We start from the raw sequence: 27,534 nt of genomic DNA on the forward strand, positions 1-27,534 counted from the left end.
GATGTTTCTAACAGTAGTAACAAATTAGTTTTGAACATTATGGTACTATAAATAGTCATATGATTTTTAAAAAAATTTTCCAGGTCTCTATACAATTCATAAAGCTCAATAATGCCTTAAACTTGTTAAATAATGTTATTTTTGATTGATTTTCTTTCAGCAACATCTAGATAAAGCATTAGAACTCATACCTGATGAGCCCCTATTGTATTATCTCAATGGAAGATACTGTTATTCTGTAAGTAGATCTCATCTGAGCATCATGTTACAGAAAAACACATTTGCTATTCTGAGTTCATTTAATTAACCAGTATAAATCTTAGTCACAGATGTAAAATTTCTCTTTATGTTCTTCCTCCTTCCCGTCTCAGCATTTTTTAAAATAACTATCTTAAATCAAAGGTCCAGTAAGTATCTACTATTTGTGCACAAGGTCTTGTGCTTCAGGTCTGAGATAGAAAACAATAAATAGTCTCTACTTCCAAGGAGCTTCCATTCTCCTGAAGAGGAGCACTACAGAACACCAGTAGAATATGAAAAGGGCACTATGGAAGGCTGGAAAAGAGGAGATCCAGCCAAAGTAGCCCCAGGCATAACTGAGGAATGAGAGAGCATTGATCCTTGGGGGAAGCAACAAAGATTGCTCAATGGAGAGGATGTGAGTTGAGCCTGGAAGGATTCTGGAATACAGAAATAAACATTTACTAAGTGCCTAATATCTAGTAAACCATGCAGTAGAGATGAGAAAAGGATAGATCATATGTGGAAAGGGGCTTTTGTGAAGTCCCCATAGTGCTATTCAGCATACTAAATTCAGGGGATAGCTAGAAATAGAGTTTGACTAGGGCAAAGTGAATCCATGCATCATTATCATTTCTTAAGCACCTACAAGAGGTGGTATGAATGGTCACCAGGACAAGTTGGTGCTAGCTTTTAAAAGGTCTTAAATACCCAGCCAAGGAGCTTCAATCACATAGTCTAAGCAGTAAGAAACAAGTTTTTGGAGTGGAGTGCCACAGTAACATGGTTTTTGCAGCTGTGGGAAGAACAATTTGAAGAAGGGAGAAATTGATGTCAGGGCTACCAAGAAGATTATAGGAACAATCCAGATTTAAGGTGATGAATATCTGGATTACATGTCGGGGTAAAGAAGGGGTGCCCAAAGATGTCAGATATGTCCAGCAGGCTGCTCCCAAATAAGGACCCAGATATTTGGAAAATATTGAAAAAAATAAATTTAACAAAATAGGTAACTTGACAAAATCACTAATTTCCTTTGAGACTCAACTCAAGTGCAACTTTCTGTATAAACCCTTTCCTGGTTTCCCCAAATGCTAGTGCTTGCTCCTAATGGCTGCATTTTGTATATACCTATTTATGTATCAACATGTTACAAATATCTTTTTGTTTCCATGTCATCTCTTCCATTAGAATAAGTTTTTTGAGACCAGGAACTGCTTTTCTTTCCTTTTTGTAATCCTATTACTTAGCACAGTGCCTAACATAATAGCTTCTTAGTATTTTTTGATTGTATTGATTTATCAAAACAAATGATTGTGTTACAGTGAATATAAAAATAGTACACTAGTGCATTTTTAAAGTGTTTTTCATGTTATGGGACATTAATCTTTATGATTCATTTTCTGGGATAGGAACTAAACACATCTATTACATAAAAAGCTATGTCTTGAATTGCACTAAAAAATCTATGTCTTGAAATTGCACTAAAATAATGCCTAACATATCTTATGAATAAAAATATTATATGATCTTCACATCCAATATGAGTTAAGTGGAATTCTTATGAATAGTTCCTTTTCTAAAACTTCTTAATCCATAACAATTTCTAAAATAATTTTTATTATTAACCCTTATGGATTACATTTTCCCTTAGAATTAATTTAATTAGAACTCTTTTTAATTACTTTAATGTCTATCAATAGAAGGTCAAATAACAAAAATTGCTCAGTCAAAAACAATCAGCCAAATGGGGTGTTTTTCTATAGGTTTTCAAATTGACTTGGATGGAGAAGAAAATGGCCTCTACTCTTTTTGGGATGGTACCAACTTCGAGTATAGAGGATGCTTTGAGTAACTTCCTGAAGGTAATCCTGGCTACCTATTTTTGGTTTTAAAAAGTTTAATTGCCTATGTATACAGTGTTGACAGAGTCCCAGTTAAGTAAAGAACATAGTTCTATAAAATTATTGACTTGAAGTTAAAATTCTTATATAAAATACCATGTGACAATTGGAGTTTTCAAATTACCTTTGACATGTAATAAATGACACTTTCTTGCGAAAGAATGATATATCTCCAGACAAAAAATCTTTACCCAAATAATTTGAATTATTTTGCTTAAGCTAATAAATGAAATCTGGCAAAAACCAATTTTTAAACTTTTTAGGATCTTCACTGAACTTCTTAAATTCAAAAGGAATGATTAGGCTCTGGTGTACAAGTCACACAAACTAAAACCACATCAGCCTAACTTATAAACCTGAAGGCCAGTGTACTTTTTATATTTCTTTTAGACATTTTATATTTTCTTTTATGAAACTACTATTTCCATTGGTACAATTCATAGCACATGTATACCTCCTTATTTTTTGGTATGCTTATACTTGTTCTCTTCCTTAGTCCTCCAGATAGGGCTCATGCAATGTGGTGTAAGTCTCTTGATCTCTTGAACTGATGTAAATCTCAGAGGAGCCCCTGAGAACTGTCCCATCTACTATCATCTAACCATTACTCTCACTTCTTTACTGGACAGTTTTGTTTCTACTGAGTCTACATGGTCTGGAAATTAGGACAATTTTTCACATAGGTTATCCCTTCTTAATAGATATTTCCTCTCATTAACTCAAGTAAAAGGTAAGGTTTGGGTGAGCTAACGAATGTCAGATTATATTTCCATCTAATTATGGTAGCTTGAGAACAGGTAGTATTCCATGTTGGAGAAAAAGCTGGCCTTTGAGTCAGCAATGTCTTAAGTTCAAGTCCCATCTCTGACATATACTGGCTATCTAACTCTAAATTATATAACCATAGGTGTGACCCTGATAAGAAGGTGGTTTCTTTACCTGGGGTTACTGTTCCATTGAAATCACAGATCCATTCTCCCTATCCTTATTTCTTTGATGGATAGATAAATTGCCTAGTTTTATTGTAAGGATATTTCCGTCTTAAGAGCACTTAGTTACCTGTAATCAGAATAGGTGAACATTTTGACAGTATTTGCTAAGCTTCAGGAATGCTCTCTTTCCTTTTCTTTCCACCTATCCAAATTTTACCTATTCTTCAAGGCCTAGATCAAGGAATACATTCTCTAAGAAGCCTTTCCCAACCACTTTGGCCAATAATAATTTCTTTCTGCCTTCTGCATTTCTTCCCATAAAGCTTTTATAGTTAAAACCATAATATTGTACTTAACTACAAATTTTTTCTTATTCTCTGTGCGTATTTTGACTTATTGGCCTAGCTAGGTTCTAAAGTCCTTAAGCATAAAGACTACATATACTTGATAGCTGCTCTTATAACACCTAGAATTTTTCTTGGAGGTTTTGGATGTAGGAACTTTGTCTTTGTTAGTTTCTCCTGAGTATGTGTTTTAATCTTTCTTTTTACCATATTAACTTTCTGTGGTCACAATATTTTTTTCTGTTTACATATTTTACAGCCTATTATTCAGCTTTTAACTCTTTGTTAAATGTAGGGCTCTGTTTCCAGAGTAGAGTGCAATATCCAAAATTCAGGTCTTTGTGTGGTTATTTTCAGAGAGCCTTCTCAGGACCTATGAGTTTTCAGTTCTTCCACGGGACTGTTGTCTAAGGAGAGATCTTACTCCTCTCCTGGCCTGTGCTCTGGTCCATGGGGGACCATAGGCACTCTTGTCCTGAAGTTGTCAGGAGGGTCTCTGATAGACTCTGGCAATAAGTCCTAGTGCTAATGGTTCACCTTACCCTGGGACTGTGAGCCAGGAACTATGTCTTGGATCTGATTATGGAAAAAGCCTCAGTGTAGTAAAGAGACCTCCTTCTGACCAACTCTTTGAGCCCTTCACAGTCTGTGGGCTAAGACTTCCAGAATTCACTGCTACTCCCACTAATTTGGTAGCTCCCAAGACCCACTCCTGATTTCCTGGTTTCCCAAGGCCCTCCCACCCTACTGAGACAAATCTTTCCTGCCCAACCTTCCAAGTCATGTTTAGTGCCTATGGGCTAAGAGGTCTGAAAAACCGCCAGTGTTGCCCCTGATTAAAGGCCCCAGAGCCTACTACTGGCTTTTTGGGGCCAGGGTGTCCTGCGTGGTCTACACTGAGACTACACCTGCTATTTCACCTTGGTGCAATAGACCTTTCCAGCTGATCATCTAAATTGTCTTCAAATGAAAATTTGCTTGACTCTTGTCTTTTTGTGGGTTCTGATGCTCTAAAACTCATTTAGCTTTACCTCCATGCCATCATCTTGACTCCCAAGAGTCCTTATTTTTTTTTTCATGGATATTGTTACTGAGTCACTTTTCTCCCATACCATACTTACAAAGCATATTTTTACAATTTAGTTGTCCAAACTAGCTTGAGTCTAAGTAAAAATATTTATTTCCAAGGGGAAAATGTAATTCAGAAATCTTTTGCATAAAGATAATTTCTGTGAAGATAATACATTTTTTTATAAATTAATTCAAAAGCAAAAGAATGTAGTGTTATAACTGATTAAAAAGACATGCTCTTATTGGAATAGGTATAATGAAATTTGTACTGTGGCATTTAAAATTGATGAATTTTATTCTTAACATTTGTTATTATTTCCACTTGTCCCTTTTTGTTTTCATTTTTTTTTTTTTTTTTGCTTTGATTCTTTGACTAGGCAGAAGAGTTAAAACCTGGATATTCCAAGTACAACTATGTATATTTGGCAAAGGTAACTAAAATAATTTTAAGAAAGTTTTGAGAGTTTGTGTTTGTTTTTTTTAGTACATTATTTTAATTTATTTTCTTTCAGTGCTACAACGAACTTGGAGATAAAGCAAATGCTTTGATGTATTGTGATGCTGCTTTGCTAGTTTCTTCTGATAACACAAAGGTAAATATAGATCACGGTGACTAATTCAACTTTTCTATTGTCTCTCTTTTCTTTCCTTATGAGAGAGATTCAGAGAAGAAGAGAGAGATATGAACAAGTAAATAGATTGTATTTCTTAAAATATGGCTTAAAATATAATTAGCTTAACAGGATTTTAATCTTTATTTGATTCAAAGACATTTGACTTTGATTTTTTCTGTACTGGTAAATAGAAGGATGATACTAGTCATGGTTGGTCATGTAGGAAAAAGTATTTGTGTAGGGCAAGCTAACTGTAAAGCAGCAGTCAATACACAGTATACCTACTTGGAATAGGAAGAGATAGAAGGGGAAACAGAATCATCAAGATAAAAAAGCAAGGAACAAATTATGTCACAGACATAGTGAAGAAACAGGGATAGGAAGGAACAGAGATCTAGTTGGAAACAGGGTTTAAAACCTTGGCACTTTCTCTCAATCCCTATTCTCCTTAAGAGGCCACACAAGGAAAAAGTAAGCAAGCCTGCCGGAAAACATCTCTGCTGGCTCCAGCTCCTGTGTCTTGGCTCTTGTACCTCCTGTAGGGGAGAAAATCTCCTCCTGTTTCTTTTCTGGTTATGCCTGTTCCTCCCTCGCCTTTTGTGATGTGACCCTATTCTAGACAGACACCTTTAGCTGAGAAATAAAACAAAAAAGTACATCTTAGGATATCAAAGCTAATAAGACCCTCATGGGCTCTCTAGTCTAGTCTCCTTTTTGTTCTATATGGAGGGAGTCTTGAGTTTCAGAAATTGCCACCCTGCTGGGAAGTCATAAACTAGGATTTAAACACACATTTGCCAATAACATTCCATGACTTCCCATGAAGCCCACTATTCATGTGCTGAAAGTGACATTTTTTAAGCTTTTTATTTTCAAAACATTTGCATAGATAATTTTCAACATTCACCCTTGCAAAACCCTTGTGTTCTAATTTTTTCCCTCCCTTTCCTCTCCCCTCCCCTAGATGGCAAGTAATCCAATATATGTTAAACATGTTCAGTTCTTCTATACATATTTCTACAAATATCATGCTTCACAAGAAAAATCAGATTAAAAAGGGAAAAAATTGAGAGAAAACAAAATGCAAGCAAACAACAGCAAAAAAGAATGAAAATGCTGTGTTGTTATTATCCACATTCAATCCCCACAGTCCTCTCTCTGGATGTAGATGGCTATCTTCATCACAAGACCATTGGAACTGGCCTGAATCACCTCACTGTTGAAAAGAGCCACATCCTAGAAGTGGCATAGTTTTGACAGCATCAAGTGATTAACAATGTGCCAATGACTTTAGGGAGTCTAGCCTGTTAGTATCTCAGTCTACGTCTAGGCTTTCTCCTGATATCAGGGAAGCTTTTTGCTCCCTTTTTGCTTTCTTATAACCACAGCCACATCTTAAATATATTCTCTAAGTCACAGTCTGAGAAAGAGGATCCAAAGTTGCTTATTTTTTTCCATGGTTGTGGCAACAGAGGAAATCTAGTCCCTTTTTTAGCCAATTCCCTTCTTCAGATGAGGCTTAAATAGAACAGGACCACTGTATCTTATGTTTTTTTTAATTGCTGTCTCATAATTTCCAAATTCTATTTGAGGAATGTTAGATGGGATAGAAGCCTGGGATCAAAGCTGGGATTAATAGTTATTGTGTTATTTTTCATACATAAAACCTTAAAAAAAAATAACCAGTGAAAACCTGTCAGAATCAGGCAGCTAAAGAGGCCAGACCCAATTTCAGACTGTAAACAGGAGAAGCAAATAGCATGGGACAGAGCACTTTGCCCTGGATATTCTAGATAAAGACTGATCCTGTTTAAAAACTTTTTGGTTCCGAGAATCTGGATGAGTCTGGACCAGAGAGGATTTAAAGCCCCTAGATCTGAAAGATCTAGTTCCTCTACACTTCCTCTCCATTCCAAAAAATAAGACAGCGACAAGGAATGCTAGATTGGAAAGCAAGCACATTCACCTTACATTGTAGAATATATTATATTCAAGCCCTGCCTCAGAATCAGAGTACCTATGTGACCAAGACCAAGTCACAACTTCCTGGACCTGTCCTAAGTTACAGACGAGCTTCTGGTTTCCCTCCATAGGGCAAGGGAGAAATTGTAAATGAATGACACAAGGTCATTGACAGTGTAGTTGTTGTTCAGTTGTGTCTGACTCTCTGTGATCCCACTTTGTTGGTTTCTTGGCGAAGATACAGGACTGCTTGCCATGTCCTTCGCCAGCTCATTTTACAGATGAGGAATTGACTTGCCAGGGTCACACAGGGAAGAGAAGCGTCTGCGGCCGGGTTTGGGTCTTCCTGAAGCCAGGCCCAAGCGTGGTCTCCACTGAGCCATCTCGCTGCCTTTATTAACAGTGAAAGAGACAAGACATGTAAAATCCGGCAAGGTCAGCTCATAACTAGAATATTTTTAGATTAGAATAGGATGGTCATTTATACTCCCAGCAGCAGCCACAGGACTTGATTACTGTAGAAGGCAGCTAGTTGGCACAGAGGACAAAGCTCTGGGTGAAAGAAAAGTCAGACCTGAATTCAAATCCACCCCCAGACACTTAAAGCTGTGTGACCCTAGGCAAGTCACTTAAGCTCTGATAGGTAAAATGAAAATAATAATTGCAATACCTTTCAGAAGGGTTGTAAAGATTGAATGTGGCAATAGATAGGAAATTTTTTGAAAAGCTTGAGGGTGTTATTACCAAAAATTCCTTGTGAGAATATGGTGATGATACTTAAAATAAGGATGACCTGTCAAGAAGAACTGGACTGGACTAAATGCATTTGAGAAAATGCCTTGTTAGGAACAACACAGTTTTAAAGGAACTGAGTGTTTGATTCTTAAGATATTTGAAAAGGAGAAAATTCCAAATGAAATTAAAAGATCACAAATAATGATTTTGCTTTAAAAAAATTGCTGATCAAGGTTACACAAGTATTAAATAGCAGAATTATGGTCCAATATAGGACCTATGACTCAAAATGAGAATAGTTTTTATTTTTTGCTTGAAGAATGATAATTCAAGGCAAACTATACTGTGAAGGTACAAATGGAGAGTTTAAAAAGTGCAGATTTCTTGAGAGTAAAGAGAATCATCTGCATAGAAAATGATAATTACACTCTTTAAGACCTGATCAAATAATCAGTCAGGAGTAAGAGTGTAGAGAGAAATAAGGTCCTGGAGTAGAGCTTTAGAGTGTACCCACAGATAGGGAAAAATGATGAATTTGCAAAAAATAAATAAATAAATAAAAAGACTAAGGAGGAGCAATGAGGCAGGTGAAAAGAAAGAGAATTATCATGAAGTGTAATAGGAGAGAGTATTTAAGGGGAGAAGTGGTCAACTATGTTAACAGTGCTCCAGGTAAGTCAAGAAGGATGAAGATCTGGCAGCTTTGGAAAGAGCCTTTTCAGTTTAGTGACAAGGTTAGAAGCCATACTGTATAAGGTTGCAAAGAGACTGAGAGAAGAAGAAACAGGCTACAAATGTAGACCACTTTTGTAAGAATTTGCCTGTGAAAGAGAGGAGAGCCAGAGAGTAAGAATAGATAATAGGGTCAAGTGAAATTTATTTGTATTTAAATTGAAGTACTGGAGAAGAAAGAAAGATTCGAATATTAGATAATTTTAGAGAAATAGACAAAGATGGAAGAAACAAAAGAAGTAAAAAAAATGAAAGGAAATGTATTGACAGGATGGAAATTCAAGAAGGCACAATGGACAGACTCTAGGCAAAGCTAAACTGGTAGATGAAATCCACAGTGTGAAGGTAGATTTTGACAAAATGAGGAAAAATGAGGGAAAAAGGAGTATTTTAGTGTTGGGCAACTGGGAAGTCAATATTACTGGGATTGAAAAATAAGTAGTGAGAGTTGCTAACCATAGAGCATGAATAGCAGTGATACCAGAATAATGAAATGGTCTTTGACTCAGTTTTACCTCATATTACAAATAGTTACAAAGCTATTGACAAACATTTACTTCTGTGGAGAGGAAATCCTCCTTAAGAGCTCTCCATTATTTGGGAGTCTAATTCTAATTAGTGTGATGTTTTGATTCTATAAGCAATTAACTGCTTCAAGTATCTTTCTCAATTTTGTTCTTATTCATTTACAATATAAACATAATAAGGTATTATATGTAGTGTTCATTAATTCCATAAATATTTATTGAACAGCTATTCTTTATTAAGGACTAGAGGAAATGCAATAGTAAATAATATGTGATCCTTGCCTTCAAGCACTTATAGTCCTAGTAGAGGAAGTAAAACATACACAAATATTTACAGTACAAAACAGGATATAAAGAATGAATCCACAACTTCAATTTGTTACAAGATATGCAATTACATATCATTATTGAGAAGCATATATTAAAAAGATTTTTTTTTAAGGAGTAGCTTGGTATCGTTGAAAGTATTACACAATTTCCAAAATGCAAACCAACTTTCTTTTTTACTTTAATTCTAGGCCTGGTTTATTTTTTATTTACAATGCCAGTCCAGAGAGAGGCCTTGATGTTCTAGCTTAGTGAGCTGCCAATTTAATTGTTTGTCATAGTGTGGTTGATAAAAATTTCATCCATTTAATTTTTATTGTATACATAGTAAGCAAGAACTAGCTATATAGATTGTTAGACTAGATTGTGGATCTGATTGAAAAAAAAATCTGTAAAATTGTGGGCATCAATAAATCCATAAACGTTATATTATTAAGAATTTAATTTATCATTTTTATATTCAAAGGTTCTGATAAAAGCCTCATTTTTAAAATATATAGAGAGAATTGACTCAAATTTGTAAAAATTCAAGCCATTTTCCAGTTGACAAATGGTCAAAGGATATAAACAAAATTTTTAGATGAAGAAATTAAAACCTTTTCTAGTCATCTGAAAAGGTGCTCTAAATGACTATTGATCAGAAAAATGCAAATTAAGACAACTCTGAGGTACCATTACACACCTCTCAGATTTGCTAAAATGACAGGAAAAGACAATGATGAATGTTGGAAGGGATGTGGGAAAACTGGGACACTAATGCATTGTTGGTGGAGTTGTGAATTGATCCAACTCTTCTGGAGAGTAATTTAGAACTACCCTAAAGGGCTACCAAACTGTGCATACCCTTTTGATCCAGCAGTGTTTCTACTGGGCTTATATCCCAAAAAGATTTTAAAGGAGGGAAAGGGACTTATGTGTACAAAAATGTTTGTGGCAGCTCTTTTTGTAGTGGGAATGAACTGGAAACTGAATGGATTCCATTAGTTGGAGAATGGCTGAATAAGTTATGGCATATGAATGTTATGGAATATTATTTTTCAATAAGAAATGATCATCAGAATGATTTCAGGAGAGACTTACATGAACTGAACCAGGAGATTATTATATGATGATCAATTCTGATAGACACGACCGTCTTCAACAATCAGATAACTGAGGCCAGTTCCAGTGATCTTATGATGAAGGGAGCCATCTTAACACCCAGAGAGAGGATTGTGGGCACTGAGTGTGGATCTCAATGGATACTGTTTTCTCTCTTTTTTTAAAATTAATTTTATAGTTATAAAAAATTTTTGACAGTACATATGCATAAGTAATTTTTTTATAACATTATCCCTTGTATTCATTTTTCCAGATTTTCCCCTCCCTCCCTCTACTCCCTCCCCTAGATAACAGGCAATCCCATACATATTACATGTGTTACAGCATAACCTAGATACAATATATGTGTGTAAATCCAATTTTCTTGTTGCACGTTAAGAATTGGATTCCAAAGGTATAAATAACCTGGAAGAAAGACAGTAGTGCTAACAGTTTACATTCAATTCCCAGTGTTCCTTCTCTGGGTGTAGTTGTTTCTGTCCATCATTGATCAACTGGAAGTGAGTTGGATCTTCTTTATGTTGAAGATATCCACTTCCATCAGAATATATCTTCATACAGTATTGTTGTTGAAGTGTATAGCGATCTTCTGGTTCTGCTCATTTCACTCAGCATCAATTCATGTAAGTCTCTCCAAACCTCTCTGTATTCATCCTGCTGGTCATTTCTTACAGAGCAATAATATTCCATAACATTCATATACCACAATTTACCCAACCATTCTCCAATTGATGGGCATCCATTCATTTTCCAGTTTCTAGTCACTACGAAAAGAACTGCCACAAACATTTTGGCACATACAGGTCCCTTTCCCCTCTTTAGTATTTCTTTGGGATATAAAAGTCCAATAGTAGCACTACTGGATCAAAGGGTATGCAGTTTGATAATTTTTTGGACATAGTTCCAAATAGCCGGATTCTTTCACAACTCCACCAACAATGCATCAGTGTCCCAGTTTTCCCACATCCCCTCCAACATTCATCATTATTTGTTCCTGTCATCTTAGCCAATCTGACAGGTGTGTAGTGGTATCTCAGAGTGGTCTTAATTTGCATTTCTCTGATCAGTAGTGATTTGGAACACTTTCATATAATTGGATATAGTTTCAATTTCATCATCTGAGAATTCTCTGTTCATATCCTTTTACCATTTGTCAATTGGAAAATGGTTTGATTTCTTATAAATTAGGGTCAGTTCTCTACATATTTTGGAAATGAGGCCTTTATCAGGACCTTTAACTGTAAAAATATTTTCCCAATTTGTTACTTCCCTTCTAATCTTGTTTGCATTAGTTTTGTTTGTACAGAAACTTTTTAGTTTGATGTAATCAAAATCTTCTATTTTGTGATCAATAATGATCTCTAGTTCTCCTCTGGTCATAAATTCCTTCCTCTCCTCCACAGGTCTGAGAGGTAGACTATTTTCTGTTCCTCTAATCTATTTATGATCTCATTCTTTATGCCTAAATCATGGACCCATTTTGATCTTATCTTGGTATATGGTGTTAAGTGTGGATCCATATCTAATTTCTGCCATACTAATTTCCAGTTTTCCCAACATTTTTTTCAAATAATGAATTTTTATCCCAAGTGTTGGTATCTTTGGGTTTGTCAAACACTAGATTGCTATAGTTGTACCCTTTTTTGTCCTTTGTAACTAATCTGTGTTCAACTGATTGACTGGTCTATTTCTTAGCCAATACCAAATGGTTTTGGTGACTTTGGCTTTATAATATAGCTTTAAATCAGATACACCTAGACCACACCTTCATCTGATTTTTTTTTCATTAATTCCCTTGAAATTCTCGACCTTTTATTCTTCCATATGAATTTTGTTGTTATTTTTTGTAGGTCATTAAAATAGTTTCTTGGGAGTCTGATTGGTATAGCACTAAATAAATAGATTAGTTTGGGGAGTATTGTCATCTTTATTATATTCACTCGGCCTATCCAAGAGCACTGAATGTCTTTCCAATTATTTAAATCTGACTTTATTTTTGTGGCAAGTGTTTTATAATTTTGCTCATATAATTCCTGACTTTTCTTTGGTAGATAGATTTCCAAATATTTTATACTCTCGACATTTGTTTGGAATGGAATTTCTCTTTGTATCTCTTGCTGTTGCATTTTGTTGGTGATGTATAAAAATACTGAGGATTTATGTGGATTTATTTTGTAACCAGCAACTTCGCTAAAGTTGTGAATTATTTCTAATAACTTTTTATTAGAACCTCTGGGGTTCTCTAAGTATACCGTCATATCATCTGCAAAGAGTTATAGTTTGGTTTCCTCATTACCTACTCTTATTCCTTTAATCTCTTTCTCAACTCTTATTGCTGAGGCTAGCTTTTCTAATACAATATTGAATAGTAATGGTGATAGTGGGCAACTTTGTTTCACTCCTGATCTTACTGGGAAAGGTTCCAGTTTATCTCCATTACCTATTGTGCTTACTGACGATCTTAAATATATGCTCCTGATTATTTTAAGGAATAGTCCATTTATTCCTATATTCTCAAGCGTTTTTAGTAGGAATGGATGTTGGATTTTATCAAATGCTTTTTCTGCATCTATTGAGATGATCATATGGTTTTTATTAATTTGATTATTAATATGATCAATTATACTAATAGTTTTCCTAATATTAAACCAGCCCTGCATTTCTGGTATAAATCATACTCGATCATAGTGTATTATCCTGGGGATGATTTTCTGAAGTCTTTTTGCTAATATCTTAAAGATTTTAGCATCAATATTTATTAAGGAGATTGGTCTATAGTTTTCTTTCTCAGTTTTCAATCTATCTGGTCTGAGTCATAAAAGGAGTTTGGCAGGACTCCTTCATCCCCTATTTTTTCAAATAGTTTATATAACATTGGGGCTAGTTGTTCTTTAAATGTTTGGTAGAATTCACATGTAAATCCATCTGGTCCTGGGGATTTTTTCCTGGGGAGTTGATTAATAGCTTGTTCTATTTCTTTTTATGAAATGAGACTATTTAAGCAATTTATCTCCTCCTCTGTTAATCTAGGAAGCCTAGATTTTTGGAGGATGTCATCCATTTTACTTAAGTTATCAAATTTATTGGCATAAAGTTGGGCAAAGTAACTCATTATTTCTCTAATTTCCTTTTCATTAGTGGAAAGATCCCCTTTTCATTTTTAAGACTAACAATTTGATTTTCCTCTTTCCTTTTTCTGATCAGCTTTACCAAGGGTTTATCTATTTTATTAGCTTTTTCATAAAACCAACTCTTCGTTTTATTTATTAATTCAATAGTTTTTTTTTTGTTGTTTTTTTTTTTACTTTAAATATTATTGACTTCTTTTAATTTTAGTATTTCAAGTTTAGTTTTTGGTTGGGGGTTTTTAATTTGGTCTTTTTTCTAGCTTTTTAAGTTGCAATTCATTAATCTTTTCTTTCTCTATTTCCCCTTATTACCTCTTTAGCTGCATCCCACAAATTTTGGTACGATTTCTCATTGTTGTCATTATCTTGGGTAAAATTATTGTTTCTATAATTTGCTGCTTCACCCAGTCATTCTTTAAGATGAGTTTAGTCAGTTTCCAATTACTTTTTGGTCTATTTACCCTAACTTCTTATTGAATGTAGTTTTTATTGCATTGTGATCTTAGAAGAAGGCATTTACTATTTCTGCCTTCCTGAACTTAATTTTGAGATCTTTATGTCCTAATATGTGGTCAATTTTTGTATAGGTTCCATGAACTGCTGAGAAGAAAGTATACTCCTTTCTATCACCATTCAATTTTCTCCAAAGGTCTATCATACCTAGTTTTTCTAATGTTCTATTTACCTCTTTAATTTCTTTCTTATTTGTTTTGTGGTTTGATTTGTCTAAATCTGAGAGTACAAGGTTGAGATCTCCCAGTATTATAGTTTTGCTGTCTTATTTCTTCTTGCAACTCTCTTAACTTTTCCTTTAGGAAGTTAGATGCTATACCACTTGGTGCATATGTGTTTAGTATGGATATGGATTCATTGTTTATGCTACCTTTTAGCAGGATATAGTTTCCTTCCTTATCTCTTTTAATTAGATCAACTTCTGCTTTTGCTTGATCTGAGATAAGGATGGCTACCCCTGCTTTTTTGGCTTTACCTGAAGCACAATAGATTCTGTTCCAACCTTTTACCTTTACTCTGTATGTATCTCCCTGCTTTAAGTGTGTTTCCTGTAAACAACATATTGTAGGGTTCTGACTTTTAATCCAGTCTGCTAACCGCCTCTGTTTAATGGGAGAATTCATCCCATTCACATTTACAGTTAAAATTACTAATTCTGTATTTCCTGCCATCATATTATCCCCTGATTATGCTTTTTTCCCCCTTGACCCCCTGAACCCCTTCCCCAGTATTTAATTTATAGACCCCATTTGTGATGTGCAGCCCTCCCTTTTTAGTATCCCTCCCCCCTCCTTTTAAGTCCCTTCCCCTTTCTTGTACCCTTCCCTTATTCCCCTTTTCCTTTTCCCTTTTCCTCTCTCCCCTTTTAATGATGTGAGAGAGGATTCTCTGAAAAACAAATATGTCTATTATTTACTCTTTGAGCCTACTCTGATGAGATTAAGATTCACACAATGTTTCTCCCCCTCTTTAAATTCCCTCAGATGTGGTAGATTTTCTATGCCTCTTCCTGGGATGTAGTTTCTCTTTTTTTTATCTCCCCTTCCCCTTTTTCTGATACTATCCCCTTCCCTTTATTACTTCCCTTTTTTATTTTATATCAGTAAAATCAAATTATCCCTGTGGACTTTCTGTATATCTACAACAGAGATACAGTTCTCAAGAGTTTTTACCTTTTTCTGCTTCTCTTCAGTCTTGTGGATGTAGATCAAATTTTTTGTTTAAGTCTGGTTTTTTTCTTAGAAACAAATGGAATTCCTCTGTTTCATTAAATGACCATCTTCTTCCATGGAAGAAAATGCTAAACTTAGCTGGGTAGTTTATTCTTGGTTGCAATCCTTGTTCTTTTGCCTTTCAGAATATCCAGTTCCACGCCCTTCGGTCCTTTAATGTGGAGGCAGCCAGATCTTGTATGACCCTTATTGTGGCACCTTGATATTTTAATTGTTTTTTCCTACCTGCTTGCAGTATTTTTTCCTTGTTTGGTAGTTCTGCAGCTTAGCCACAATGTTCCATGGAGTTCTTTTTTTTAGGGTCTTTTTCAGAAGGTGTTCAATGAATTCTTTCAACGCCTATTTTCCCTTCTGTTTCTATTACCTCTGGACAGTTCTCTTTGATGATTTCCTGTAAAATAGAATCTAGGCTCTTTTTTTGATCATAGTTTTCTGGAAGTTCAATAATCCTCAGATTATCTCTCCTAGATCTATTTTCCAGGTCTATAGATTTTCCCAGTAGGTATTTGACATTATTCTCCAGCTTTTCATTTTTTTGTTTTGTTTTGTTTTGTTTGACTGATTCTTGGTTTCTCAATGAATCATTCATTACTATTCGTTCAGTCCTGATTTTTAATGAGTTATTTTCTTCATTCACATTTTTTAGTTCTTTTTGTATATTCCCAATTGAGTTTTTAAATGAATTATTTTGCTCTGTTGAATTTTTTTCCATTTCACTAATTCTTTTTTAGAGAGTTTTCTTTTTCCATTTCACAAATCATACTTTCCTGTGATTTTTTAACCTTTTCTAATTCACAAATTTTGTTTCCCTGCACCTCCTGTGAATTCTTTATTTTTTCCAACTCAAATTTCAGGACTTTGTTATTCTCTAGCATAACTTCTCTTTCCTTTCCCCATTTTTCTTCAAACTCTCTTAACTTTTTAATAGTCTCTTCTAGGAGAGAGTTATGTGATGGGGGGCAGGTATCATTCCCCTTTAGGGTGTTATCTGGAGACTCTCCACTGTTAGCCTCCTTGGGGTTGGATACCTGCTCTTTCTCTGTATAGAAGGTATCAATCGTTCTCTTCAGCTTCTTACCCATTGTTAAAAATCTGTGTGGGGTCTGTCCTTTGTGTAAGAAATTTATTTATCATCTTCCTCCCAGACGGGGATAGGTTGGCTCCTGTGTCTGGACTAAGAGAGAGCTCTGGGAGAGAGTTCCCCTCCCCCCCAGAAGTTACTTAGAGATATTTAGCACGGTTGCGTTGCAAGTAGTTCCCAGTGAAGGACTCTCGCTGTGTGGCCTAGCAACTGCCCTGAACAGTGTTGAACAGTGAAAGCGTCACAAACCCCAGCCAAAACCTCCCGTGGAGCCATGAATATTAGCAGCTGTTGTGAAAAGCCCCTGAGCTCAAACCGGAAGTTTCTGCCAGGAGAGCACAGTTCCTGCTTTGAAGGTTCCGCTATTAGGGGAGTTCCGCTGCTGCTGGAGTTTTGCTGCAGGGAGTATTCCACTGCCTCAGGCTGAGCCCGGCACTATGTGGATTAGAGGCTGCCCTGAGCTGTGTCCCCCTCTATTCAGGTTCTTAATTGCCCCAAGGAAAAGCCCCAGACAGCAGCAGGCAGCTGCAGAGCCATGCTGAGATCTGTTAGATTGCTTCTGGTTTGGGGTGATTATATTATCTGGCTATTGCTTTAACATGGCTTTGATTTCTCTTCTGATCTGCTATTTTAAAAAGCAGAGTAGAGCTATCAGCCTATGCCAAACTCTTCTATCTCAGTGGCTTCTCTGATCCCAGAGTTCTCCCCAGCCCATTTGGCACAGTATACTAGCCCCAATCCAACACTGTCTATGCTGATCTTTTTTTTTTCCTCCCCTCAGAACCGACCTTTTCTGTTGAAATTCCAGAATCTCTTCCACTGTTAGGTAGTGCTTCTAATCCTTGTGGTTTTTATCGGTCCAGCGTTAATTTTTGAGGCCGATTTAACTAGTTGGTATTGAGGGAAGAAGGGAGCTTACAAATTCGTGTGTATCTTCTCCACCATCTTTCATTTTCACTCTTTTTGTTGTTGTTTACTTTATTTTCTTTCTAATTTTTTTTCCTTTTTGATTTGATTTTTCTTGTGCAGCAAGGTAATTGCATTATATAAATATGTATGCATATATTAGATTTAATAAAAAGAAAAAATTTTAAAAGCTGTGCACTATGTTTAAGCAGTCAGCTTACAAAGAAAAATGGAAAACAATTCCTACCATCAAGGAACTTTTATTCTACCAGGGAGATAATATGTACTTGAGTAAGTACATATATAAAAGAAACATACAGAATATGAACTTTTATGAGATAATATGTACTTTACTTGAGTAAGTACATATAAAAGAAACATACAGAATATGAACTTTTATGAGATAATATGTACTTTACTTGAGTAAAAGGAAGTAACAAAGAATCAAAGAGAAAGAAAGAAAGAGATAGGAGAAAGCATTAAATTTATCAAATAAACAACTAATAATTATGTAATTATTAACTATGTTAATAATCAATCAATTAATTTGTTGAATTTGCTAAATATCCATTATGTGTTAGACACTGTGCTAAGTGCTTTGTGAATATTATCTCATTTGGTCTTCACAACTACCCTGTAAAGGGTAGGTGCTGTTATTCCCATATTAAAATGAAAAAATTGAAGCAGGCAACTTGCCCAGAGTAACAGTATGTGTCAGATGTTGGATTTGACCAGGTTTTTTTCCTATTCAGATCTAACACTCCAGTAACAGTCTTCTCTGTAATTCAGTGATCTGACATTTAGATGATATAGTCCATCTCCCAGCTTCTATCTACTCCTAGCCAGATTGGCACAAAAAAACCAGAGTCATTTACATGCTAAACTGTGGCAGCAGAAGAGGAAGACTTTAGTGGAAATAGTTTTTTACGAAACAGAATATAATTCACACAAATGTATTAATTATCCTTATAGTTAATGTTGCTCAAGTCTCTACTATACAACTGCCTTTTTAGCAGTCAAGTGACCAGAATTCTCAGTGACTGCATTCTTTTGTACACTGCCACCACAGGAAGCAAAATAGTCAGCTTCTGTTTCTGACTCAAGAGAGAAAAAAGCCCATGTATTAAAAAAATATTCAATTATGTTTCAACATAGAATATTTTCTAAGCAAATAAAAACAGTACTTAAAAAATAACTCTAGCAATACTATTGGAAAATGAGCAGAGAAAATTATTATGGGACACTAGATTCAGGGTATGCAAAAGAAACTGAAAAAAATATAGAATTCACAATAAATGAAGAATGTTCACTGCGAGCCTTATTTCCATATATTTTTTTCTTCCATCTTCCCTCTTCATTTAGTGATTTTTCAAATCTTGTCACTTCCATCTCTACAATCTTTCTTGAATTAATTCCATTCAATTAACAAGCAGTGTTCCAAGAGCTGGGGAGACAAAAACAAACAAAAAAATAGAAATGAAACCTGCCTTCAAAAAGCTTATCTTCTATCAGAGAGAAGGGAGACTGACAAAATGTGCACAGACAAGGAAATTCAAACTAAAGCTTTTCCTTTCTCTCCACTCATCTTCACCCCCTAGCTCAGGCCTTCCCTACTTCCCACCCAGACAATTAGAATGTCTCTTCTCCCCTGTCCTTCACACAGCTGCCAAAATAAGAACTTGGGGCACAAACTGACCCAGTCACTGCCTTACTACAATTCCATCGGTGGTTCCTATTGCCTAAAATATGTGGCTGGCCTCCTTTCCAGCTTCATTTCACATTGTTCCTCTTGATATACCACATTCCATGGAAATAATTCCCCCACAGTCTCCCCTTGCCCTCCCTCTCATTTGCATGCAGGTTTATACATGCCAACTTGGGCATCTCCAACTCTTGAACTATTACTCTCTTCATGACCCACTTGTGGGAGGTGAAGAGTCTTCTTTCATTAAACCTGCTCTGAAACCTCCCAACACCACAGGCTCTCTTCACACACACCCCTTAAATTTCTTAATTTAAGAAGAAATTTCATAAACATTTCTTAATTCTTAAATTTCTTAAACATGGTGTTGTTGTTGTTGCTATTATTCAGTCGTTTTCAGTCATTTTGGTGATCTCATATTGGTTTTTTTGGCTTTGTTTTGTTTTTGGCAAAGATAATGTAATAGTTTCCCATTTCCTTTTAAAGTTCATTTTATAAATGAGGAAACAGAGGCAATTAGAGTTAGGTGACTTGCCCAGGGTTACGTTTAGGAAGTGTCTGAGGCCACCTCAGATTTTCCTCATTCCAGGCCATCTGTCTCTGCTGCTCTGTCATCTAGCTGCTACCAGCAACATGTTTCATTCTCATTTGTTTGTGTCTCATCCTCCAGCCCAGCTCTTCCAGAACACCTCCACCTTTCTGGAGAACTAGGGCTGTCTTTTTTGGATCTTTTTATTCCTACCAATATGTTATATACTCCAGACACTTAATAAGCCTTTAATGGATTAAATTGGAGTGAACTAACCTAATAATGTACATAAAGAACCATCTGCTATCAATACAAGTTATTATTGATCTGCTTACACTTTACCCCCCTCCCCTCCCCCCCCCCCCCCGCCCTAAATATTCTATGATCCAACAACATTTGGCTACTTGAAGTTCCTCACTCAATGAGTTCTTCTCCCAGCATTTGTATGCTCAGGCCCCTCACCTCTGCCTTAGTTTTTCTGGTTTCTTTCAAGATTCAGCTCAAGTATCTTCTGCAGAAAATTTTCCCTGAGATTCAACCCAGTGGTAAAGCTGCTTCTTCTCTGATGGATGCCTTACATTTATTCTCTCTGTATCTTGTGTATATCTATTCCTATCCATGCTATCTTTTATTTTTTTTGAGGTCAGGGACTATGTTTTGCATACCCAGCCCTTAGCACAAAGGATGGCATATAGTGAATTTTTAATTAAAATCTTGTTGACTTATTCAATTATATTAGTGTGTTATATACCAGTTATTATGCTAATGGTCTTATTTTTCCATAATAACAGGAAGTTTTTTTTAATTATGAGATTCATTATTATGTGCCATTTTTCCAATTATTGAATCTTGGCAATAATGTTGAAACTTTATAAAGATAGCTGAAATCTCTAAGTAATTATTTGTTAAAAATATTCACATGTTACTGACATCAGAGTCCAAATATAAAAATATATTGTTTAGTTTGAGTTTTTCTTGATGCAATAATAGCATGACATTTTTATCATGTTTAATTTCAATAGATATTTTGTTTTTCTTAGTTATTAAAAATAAAATGAAATTCCAATGTTGATTGATTAGTGAACCATTTAAGAGTGTGAGTGTGAGTGTGAGTGTGAGTGTGTGTGTGTGTGTGTGTGTGTGTGTGTGTGTGTGTGTGTGTGTGTGAATGAGACATTTACCAATTCTGGATAAATATTTCTATTGTCTCTCATTCTCATATGAAAAATGTCATTGACTGCTATTTTCCAAAAGAATATATCTTTAGACACATATATCATAAGCAGAAGTCACCATTTATTTCCATTAATAATATTTTTAAAGCAGTTAATGAATATATATTTAACTATTAATGCTATAAAAGTATAAGTTGATGGCCATCAAATCTTAACCTTGGAACACAAACACTTGAGAAATCTAGTTCCTCATTTTACAGGGGAGAAGACTGAAATTCACAATGTAATTGAAGCCTGAAGTGTTTTGTTGTGGATAAATTAGGACCACCAAGGTGGTTTCCTAATTCTGCAACAGCTTTGATGTTGCTTTGGTTTGGATGACCCAATGTCCCTCTAGTCTCCATGGTTCTGTATATTATTGTTGCTGCTTGTCCTTCCTACTTGAAGAGGACCATAACAGGGAGATGATGCCATGACATACAAGTGAATTAGGTTTCAGTGAGGGAAGGCTGTGTAAGGTCACCAGAGCCATTTGGGTCCAGTCCCAGATATATAGATCAGGATGACTTGGCCTTGGATACACTGGGAGAATTTGGCCTTTTAAGCTAAGGCTTTCAACTGGTCTCAGTTTGATTGAAGGCTACACCCATTGGGTGATTAAGGCTAGGTAGCAATTGAGGCAAAGAATCTCCTTTTCCACTTTGTTCTAAGAAATCTAAATAAATAAATAAATAAATCTGGAGGGGAAGGCCCTCAAGGTTTTTGGTCAAAGCAGAAATGACTGCTATTTATATTCACTTTGCATTAAGACCCTAGCAATGACCAAATAGGAATTGGACTGACTTAACTCTTCAGGAATAAGGAGGTAATACTTCTTCATCTTAGACAAATTTTTATAGGCATGAATCATATCTAATTCCTATTTAACCTTATTATATATGCTCTTTGTAATAATTACTACTAAGAAATCTATCCCAATCCCCTTATCCCTAAGAGGAAAAAAATAAAAGACTATTTCTATGAAGGGAAGAAAAACATCTTAAGAAAAGCATGTTAAATCTTATTATGTGTTTTGTGATTTTTTTTTTTTTTAGGATCGTCAGGCACAGGCGGAGTTGGAAAGTGTAATCCTTTCTTTAAGGCAGATTTAAAAATACTTCAGCAAATCAGATGCAACAACTTTAAAATACAAATGATGAAAATTCAAGTGGCCAACTATGCAATCTTTAATATCACATGTATTTCTGTTTTGATTTGGGGGAGTGTGATATAGATTTAGAGGGTGAGCTTTCCAGCCTGGTGGTGAAGAAATGTGCTTTCTAAATGCATTCCATGACTGGCAGAGTCACAAAGCTAATCATGTTACTGAAAGACCCTTTGAGATCTATAGTATTAATACCAAATTATTTCTAAAATACTGTCTTTGTATATATGTGATGTCCTATTTCCTATCGACTAATCAGTACTGATATATTCTTCAGAACCTTTCTCAAAAAAAAAAAAAAAAAAACAATAAAAGGAAATAATTTTGTTGAATATAATTGAAATTCCATTGTTTCAACATAAAATTTTTTCAGTTGTGTTCTGGCACAGTGGATAGAGTGCCAGACTTGGACTCAAGAAGTCTCGTCTTCTTAAGTTGAAATCTGGCCTCAAACACTTACTGGCCCCAGCTGTGTGACCACCCTGGGCAAGTCACTTAACCCTGTTTGCTTCCATTTCCTTATCTGTAAAATGAGCTGGAGAAGGAAATGGCAAACCACTTCAGTGTCTTTGTCTAGAAAATCCTAAAAGGGGTCATGAAGAATTGGATGAAACTGAAAAATGAACAACAATGATATTCCATTGTATTCATCTAAATTTGTTTAGTTTTCCCCAACTGATGGACTTTGCTAACATAAAAAGTTTTGCTGACCGTGGAACCTTTTTTCTTGCCAATTACCTCCTTGAGGTACATGCCTAATAGTTGAATTCTGATGTCAAAGGATATGGTAGGTCTTCCCTTATGTTAGTAATTAGCTTAGTTACTCCAGGGAAGAATCTTTCCCATACTTAACAAATCTTTGTTTTTAGAAACTGGTTAGCCCTTCAATAACAATGGAGTAAAAAGACTCTTCAGTGATAGGGTATTATTTTGATTTTTATAGTTAAAGATTAAAAAAGATGTCTCCTTCAAATTAGACCCACGAATTTAAAATTAAAATGCTGTCCTAATATTTTTGTAATAGTCTAAAGAAAGAATGGGGCAGAAATGGAAAAAGGGAGAAAAATTAAATTGCCAGTATCAAAAAGAAAAAGAATGCATGTAATGATTGAAGATGCAATCAAGGAAATTAAAAACTGGCTTATTTATAAACTGGTTATTTAGATGGAATCTATGACTATCCTCAAAACCAAAACATCCATATTGATAGAATGAGAAATAGAGAATTCCAAGAACAACTTTGGGAAAATAAATGAGCTAGGAAAAAACTTCAAAGGAAAGAAAAAAGGGACAAGACATGTTGATTTATAAGTTAATTCTATCAAACATTTAAAAGAGTTGATTCCAATATTACATAAACTTTTTGAAAATAGGAAAAGGGGATACTAGTAAATTCCTTCTGTGGGATATAAATGTTTGGTGCCAAACCTACAAAGAGACATAGTCAAGAAATAAAAATATAAATTAATATATTAAATGTTGACATCAAAAATTAAAGATTAACACATAAGCAACATATTTTTTTAAATTGTTATCAGTAAGTTGTATTTATATTAGGAAATGCCAGGTTGGTTAAAGACAAAACTATAAGCATAATAGAACATAATGACAAAAATATGATATCAATGTTTTGAAAGCTTGAAAATTTCAGTACATTTCATTAAAAAACATTTTAAAAAGCATAGGAATAAAGAGATCTTTTTTAATGTGGTAGATAGCACCTATTCCGAGCTAGGAGTCATTATTATATATAAAGGAGATAAATCAGATTCTTTTTAGAGGATAGGGAAGAGGAAGAGGGGATAAAACCAGAATTTTCATTATCAATATTATTTGATATACTTCTAGAAATGGTAGCTACAGCAATAAAACCAAAAAGGAAAAAAAAACAAAACATAAATTAAACACACCCCATGTGTGCCAGGGTAATTCCCCAAAGGTTTGCATATGTGAAGGGAAATATGACTCTAGATTAACTGAATTTATGGCACTAGGAAGGAGATGTGACTTGGGTTAACCAAAAGACTATAAAGGAGAAGAAAAGGCTTGAATTTGCAAATAGCAAATAGCAGATCTCTCCAGAGCTGTGAACGTGTAAGGAAAAGCTATCCCCAATATTCCTTGATATCCAACTGCTGCATGCCCTCCAAGACTATTAGGAGTAGATTTCTTGGGTGAGAATGTCCTTTTATCAGTTAAGCTGAGATTGCAAATTCCTATTTACTGTTGAGTATTCTGTTGTCTAATTTAATAATGTTGTGTAATTTCACTTCTGCTTGGAAATTTTTACAAATTTTACAGCTTACTTGGGTAAATGATTACTTACTATCCATGATTGTACTAAGCATCTGAAGGTATAATGTTGGCCTGGATGCTGTATAATAGATTCAATAAAGTGATCGATATAGGGGTAGCCCCTGGGATGAAAGTGATAAGAGAAAACAATGGACCATTTCTTCATAACATTTGTATCTACCAAGTTTTAATAAAAGCCGACTGAAGTAATAAATGGGAGAGAGGTAAAAAAAGGACTCAAGTGTGTTGTTACCTGAACATGCAACCATTCCTAGATTCATGTGAACCCAACTTTTTAAGGCCAGAAGTAAAAACAAAACAGAAAATGGAAGAGTGATAATGTGGCCTGCCTGTTTACCTGGGTCCCTCTACTCCTGGAATTCAACTTCTATCCATTCATCAGGGTCATATAAGCCTTTTGCATTATGGAGCACATGCACTAAATACCAAACTACATTACAGAGGGTATAAGCATAGTCAAAGAAGAAATAAAATTATTGCTTTTCACAATTAGCATTTTGGTCTATAAAGAGAATCCAAGAGTCAATGAAAAATTAATTGAATGACTACTTCCTGATAAAGTTTTGGTGATGGATTAGAGCTGCAGAAAAGATATTTTCATATATGACCAATGAGGGGGGAGAAAATGTTTTATTTGACTATGAAAATTTATCATGAGAGAATTGTTTTTGTGTTTCTAATTTTGAGAAGATAAAAGGGACAAGTGATAAGATGTCCAAAAAAAAAAAAAAAAGGCAAAGGAAAGAGTCACTGAAGAGTTTTAAAAGATATGCAAAAAAGAAGAAAATAGAAAAGCAAGACACCATGGAAAGTTACATATTGAAGCTTTTATATATTTACAAGGAAAACCCAGTTTTTATAGTTGTTTCATGCACAATCTTGTTTCTCTGCCAAGAGGTAGAAATGCTCATTTTATTTTATTTTATTGTTTCATGCATAATCTTGTTTCTACCACTTTGAGGGTGGAAATGTTTTTTTTTTTTTTTTTTTTTTTTTTTTTTTATTTTTATTTTTTTGGCTGAGGCAATTGGGGTTAAGTGATTTGCCCAAGGTCACACAACCAGGAACTCAGCAGGAACTCAGATCCTCCTGACTTCAGGGCTGGCTCTCTATCCACTGCACCAACTAGCTCCCCTGGAAATGCTCATTTTTAGTTAGTGTTGGTGAAATTCAGAATAATTCAATGAGTTCTTAATGCCTCCTAATTCCTTTCTGACAATTCACTTGAGCTTCAGCTATCCCTGTCCCCACCCCACCCATAGAAGTTCCTACTTCATTTAATTCATTCATTTAGAAAGTTTTGATAACTTTTGGGCTCATGCCCAACCAGTTGCTGAGGAAGAGATGGGAATATAAGGTGGTTTGAACTAAGGTAAGTTTAGAATAACACAGTACTTTGGAAAACTATTATTTTATCACTGATACTAAAATCTGACAAAATCCCACAGAATTTGTAAATTTTCCTTCAGTTTACACTTGCCTGTTATTTCTCTTCAGGTCCAAGAAAAGTGTTGTCAAAGAATATTCACTCATAATAATATCCAAGAATAGTTGTCCTCTTGTTCCCTTACCCACAAGAGTGAGCAAATTTAAGGTAGAAAATGCCACCATGAAAAGTACAAAGGCCACCACCATCACCTAAAGAACCTCTGCCAAACAAGATTCCTAGGATATACTACTATATAATGTTGGGCAGAGATCCCTGTAGAAAAGGTCAGTTCTAGAGGACAGAGCAACCCAAAATTGAAGTAATTTGACATCTTTAGGACTTTCATAGAATTTCAGAAATTGGCACAATGGAAAGAACACTGCATTTGTACTTAGCTCACTTTGGGCAAGGTCTCTGCATCTCAGAATCCTCATCTGTAAGATGAGAGGGTTAAACTAGACCTTTGAGCCCATTTCTAAAGTTTTGATTCTATGACCATTAAGAAGAAAGCTTAAAAACTACCTCTGCCCGAGGATACTTCCTACAATTTCCTGAGCAAAGTTCTAAATAATTACAGAGTTTTCACTTGAAGACTTATTCTGCATTGCTGTATTATAAGGATGTGCTGGAGCTAATTCACATTGGCCTCCTGAGAGATGATCATTAAATTTTCATTGTGAGCATTTACAACTTAGAAATCGGCAAATACTTCAAATCATAATTTTGGTTTGGGTTTTTTTTTTTTTTTTTTTTTTTTTTTGGTCTAGACTTAAGGAAGTGATGGAGAAAATGTGATGGGTTTTCAGAGTAAATTGTTAAACATTATCAACCCACTAGATTTATGTGTTGCAATAGGTCAATGTCCTTCCTAAAAAGAAGTTTTTTTCACCGTACAGTTGTCACAGTTGGTGTTAAGTATTAGCTTTGAAAGGGACTTTAGAGGTTGTATATTCCAATCCACACCAGAAAAAATATACCCTCTATCATATATCTAATAAGAGTGTCTTGAAGCTCTCCAGGGATGGGGAACTCATTATCTTTCAAGACTCCTATTCTCCTTTGAGATAGCAAAGGATTATTGGGATTTGTTGTTCAGTCATTTCAGTTGTATCCAACTCCTCATGATCCCATTTAGGTTTTCTTGGCAAAGATACTAGAGTGGTCGACCATTTCCTTCCTGAACTCATTTTACAAATGAGGAAACTGCCAGATGAGACAAACATGATTAAGTGAAGTGTCTGAGACCCGAATTGGGCTCATGAAGATGAGTCTTCCTGATTCCAGGCCCAGCACTCTACCCCTGTGCCACTTAGCAGCCTTTTATTGGGATTACTTGACACCAATTCTAAACCATCCTTTCTGCCCCTCCTCTCCCGGTTCTTTTACTATTGCCCTGATTATCTTGAATACAACTCAGCTTAATCATTTTTGCCCCACCTTTTCTGATCCAAATAATAGGGTCTAGCAGAGATAACAGAAATAATGGATTGCTCTGCAGCTCTATTCTTAGTCATCTTGATATGTCTAAATGATGATTAAATCCTTCAAAAGTCAGAAGAGCCAATGAGGAAACCTTTTATTCTGAAACCATTTGTGATATGAAGATGAATTAGGGACTGGAATAGAAATGATGGGACTGAAAAGAAGAGAGCAGAAGGGGCCAGTTCTTAGGAATCATTTTGGGAGTATGTGTTACCTCTGCCCAAAAGATGACTTAAAAATTTTTAAGACATTCAGATTTTGTTCTTATTTACTTCTAACTATGTTTCCAAAATCTGCCTGCCTTTCATGAAGGCTTTTATCTACAGTTGGTAACACAATGAAAACATC

General features: G+C 35.2%; 1 protein-coding gene across 9 annotated transcripts in view; it reads left to right on the forward strand.

Annotated features, from left to right (window-relative positions):
• The window catches only part of RMDN2 (regulator of microtubule dynamics 2), an 81,956-nt gene extending 59,786 nt beyond the window's left edge, over positions 1 to 22,170 (forward strand). For all 9 annotated transcript variants that reach the window (XM_074286607.1, XM_074286608.1, XM_074286609.1 and 6 more), the window contains 5 exons: positions 161 to 238; positions 2,007 to 2,105; positions 4,869 to 4,922; positions 5,004 to 5,084; positions 21,850 to 22,170. In XM_074286607.1, coding sequence (XP_074142708.1) covers positions 161 to 238; positions 2,007 to 2,105; positions 4,869 to 4,922; positions 5,004 to 5,084; positions 21,850 to 21,906 — 369 coding nt within the window. In that variant the 3' untranslated portion in view covers positions 21,907 to 22,170. The remainder of the gene's footprint in view (positions 1 to 160; positions 239 to 2,006; positions 2,106 to 4,868; positions 4,923 to 5,003; positions 5,085 to 21,849) is intronic.
• The last annotated feature ends 5,364 nt before the right edge of the window (positions 22,171 to 27,534 follow it).

This window comes from Sminthopsis crassicaudata, chromosome 2 (genome assembly GCF_048593235.1).
Source record: "Sminthopsis crassicaudata isolate SCR6 chromosome 2, ASM4859323v1, whole genome shotgun sequence".
NCBI lineage: Eukaryota > Metazoa > Chordata > Mammalia > Dasyuromorphia > Dasyuridae > Sminthopsis > Sminthopsis crassicaudata.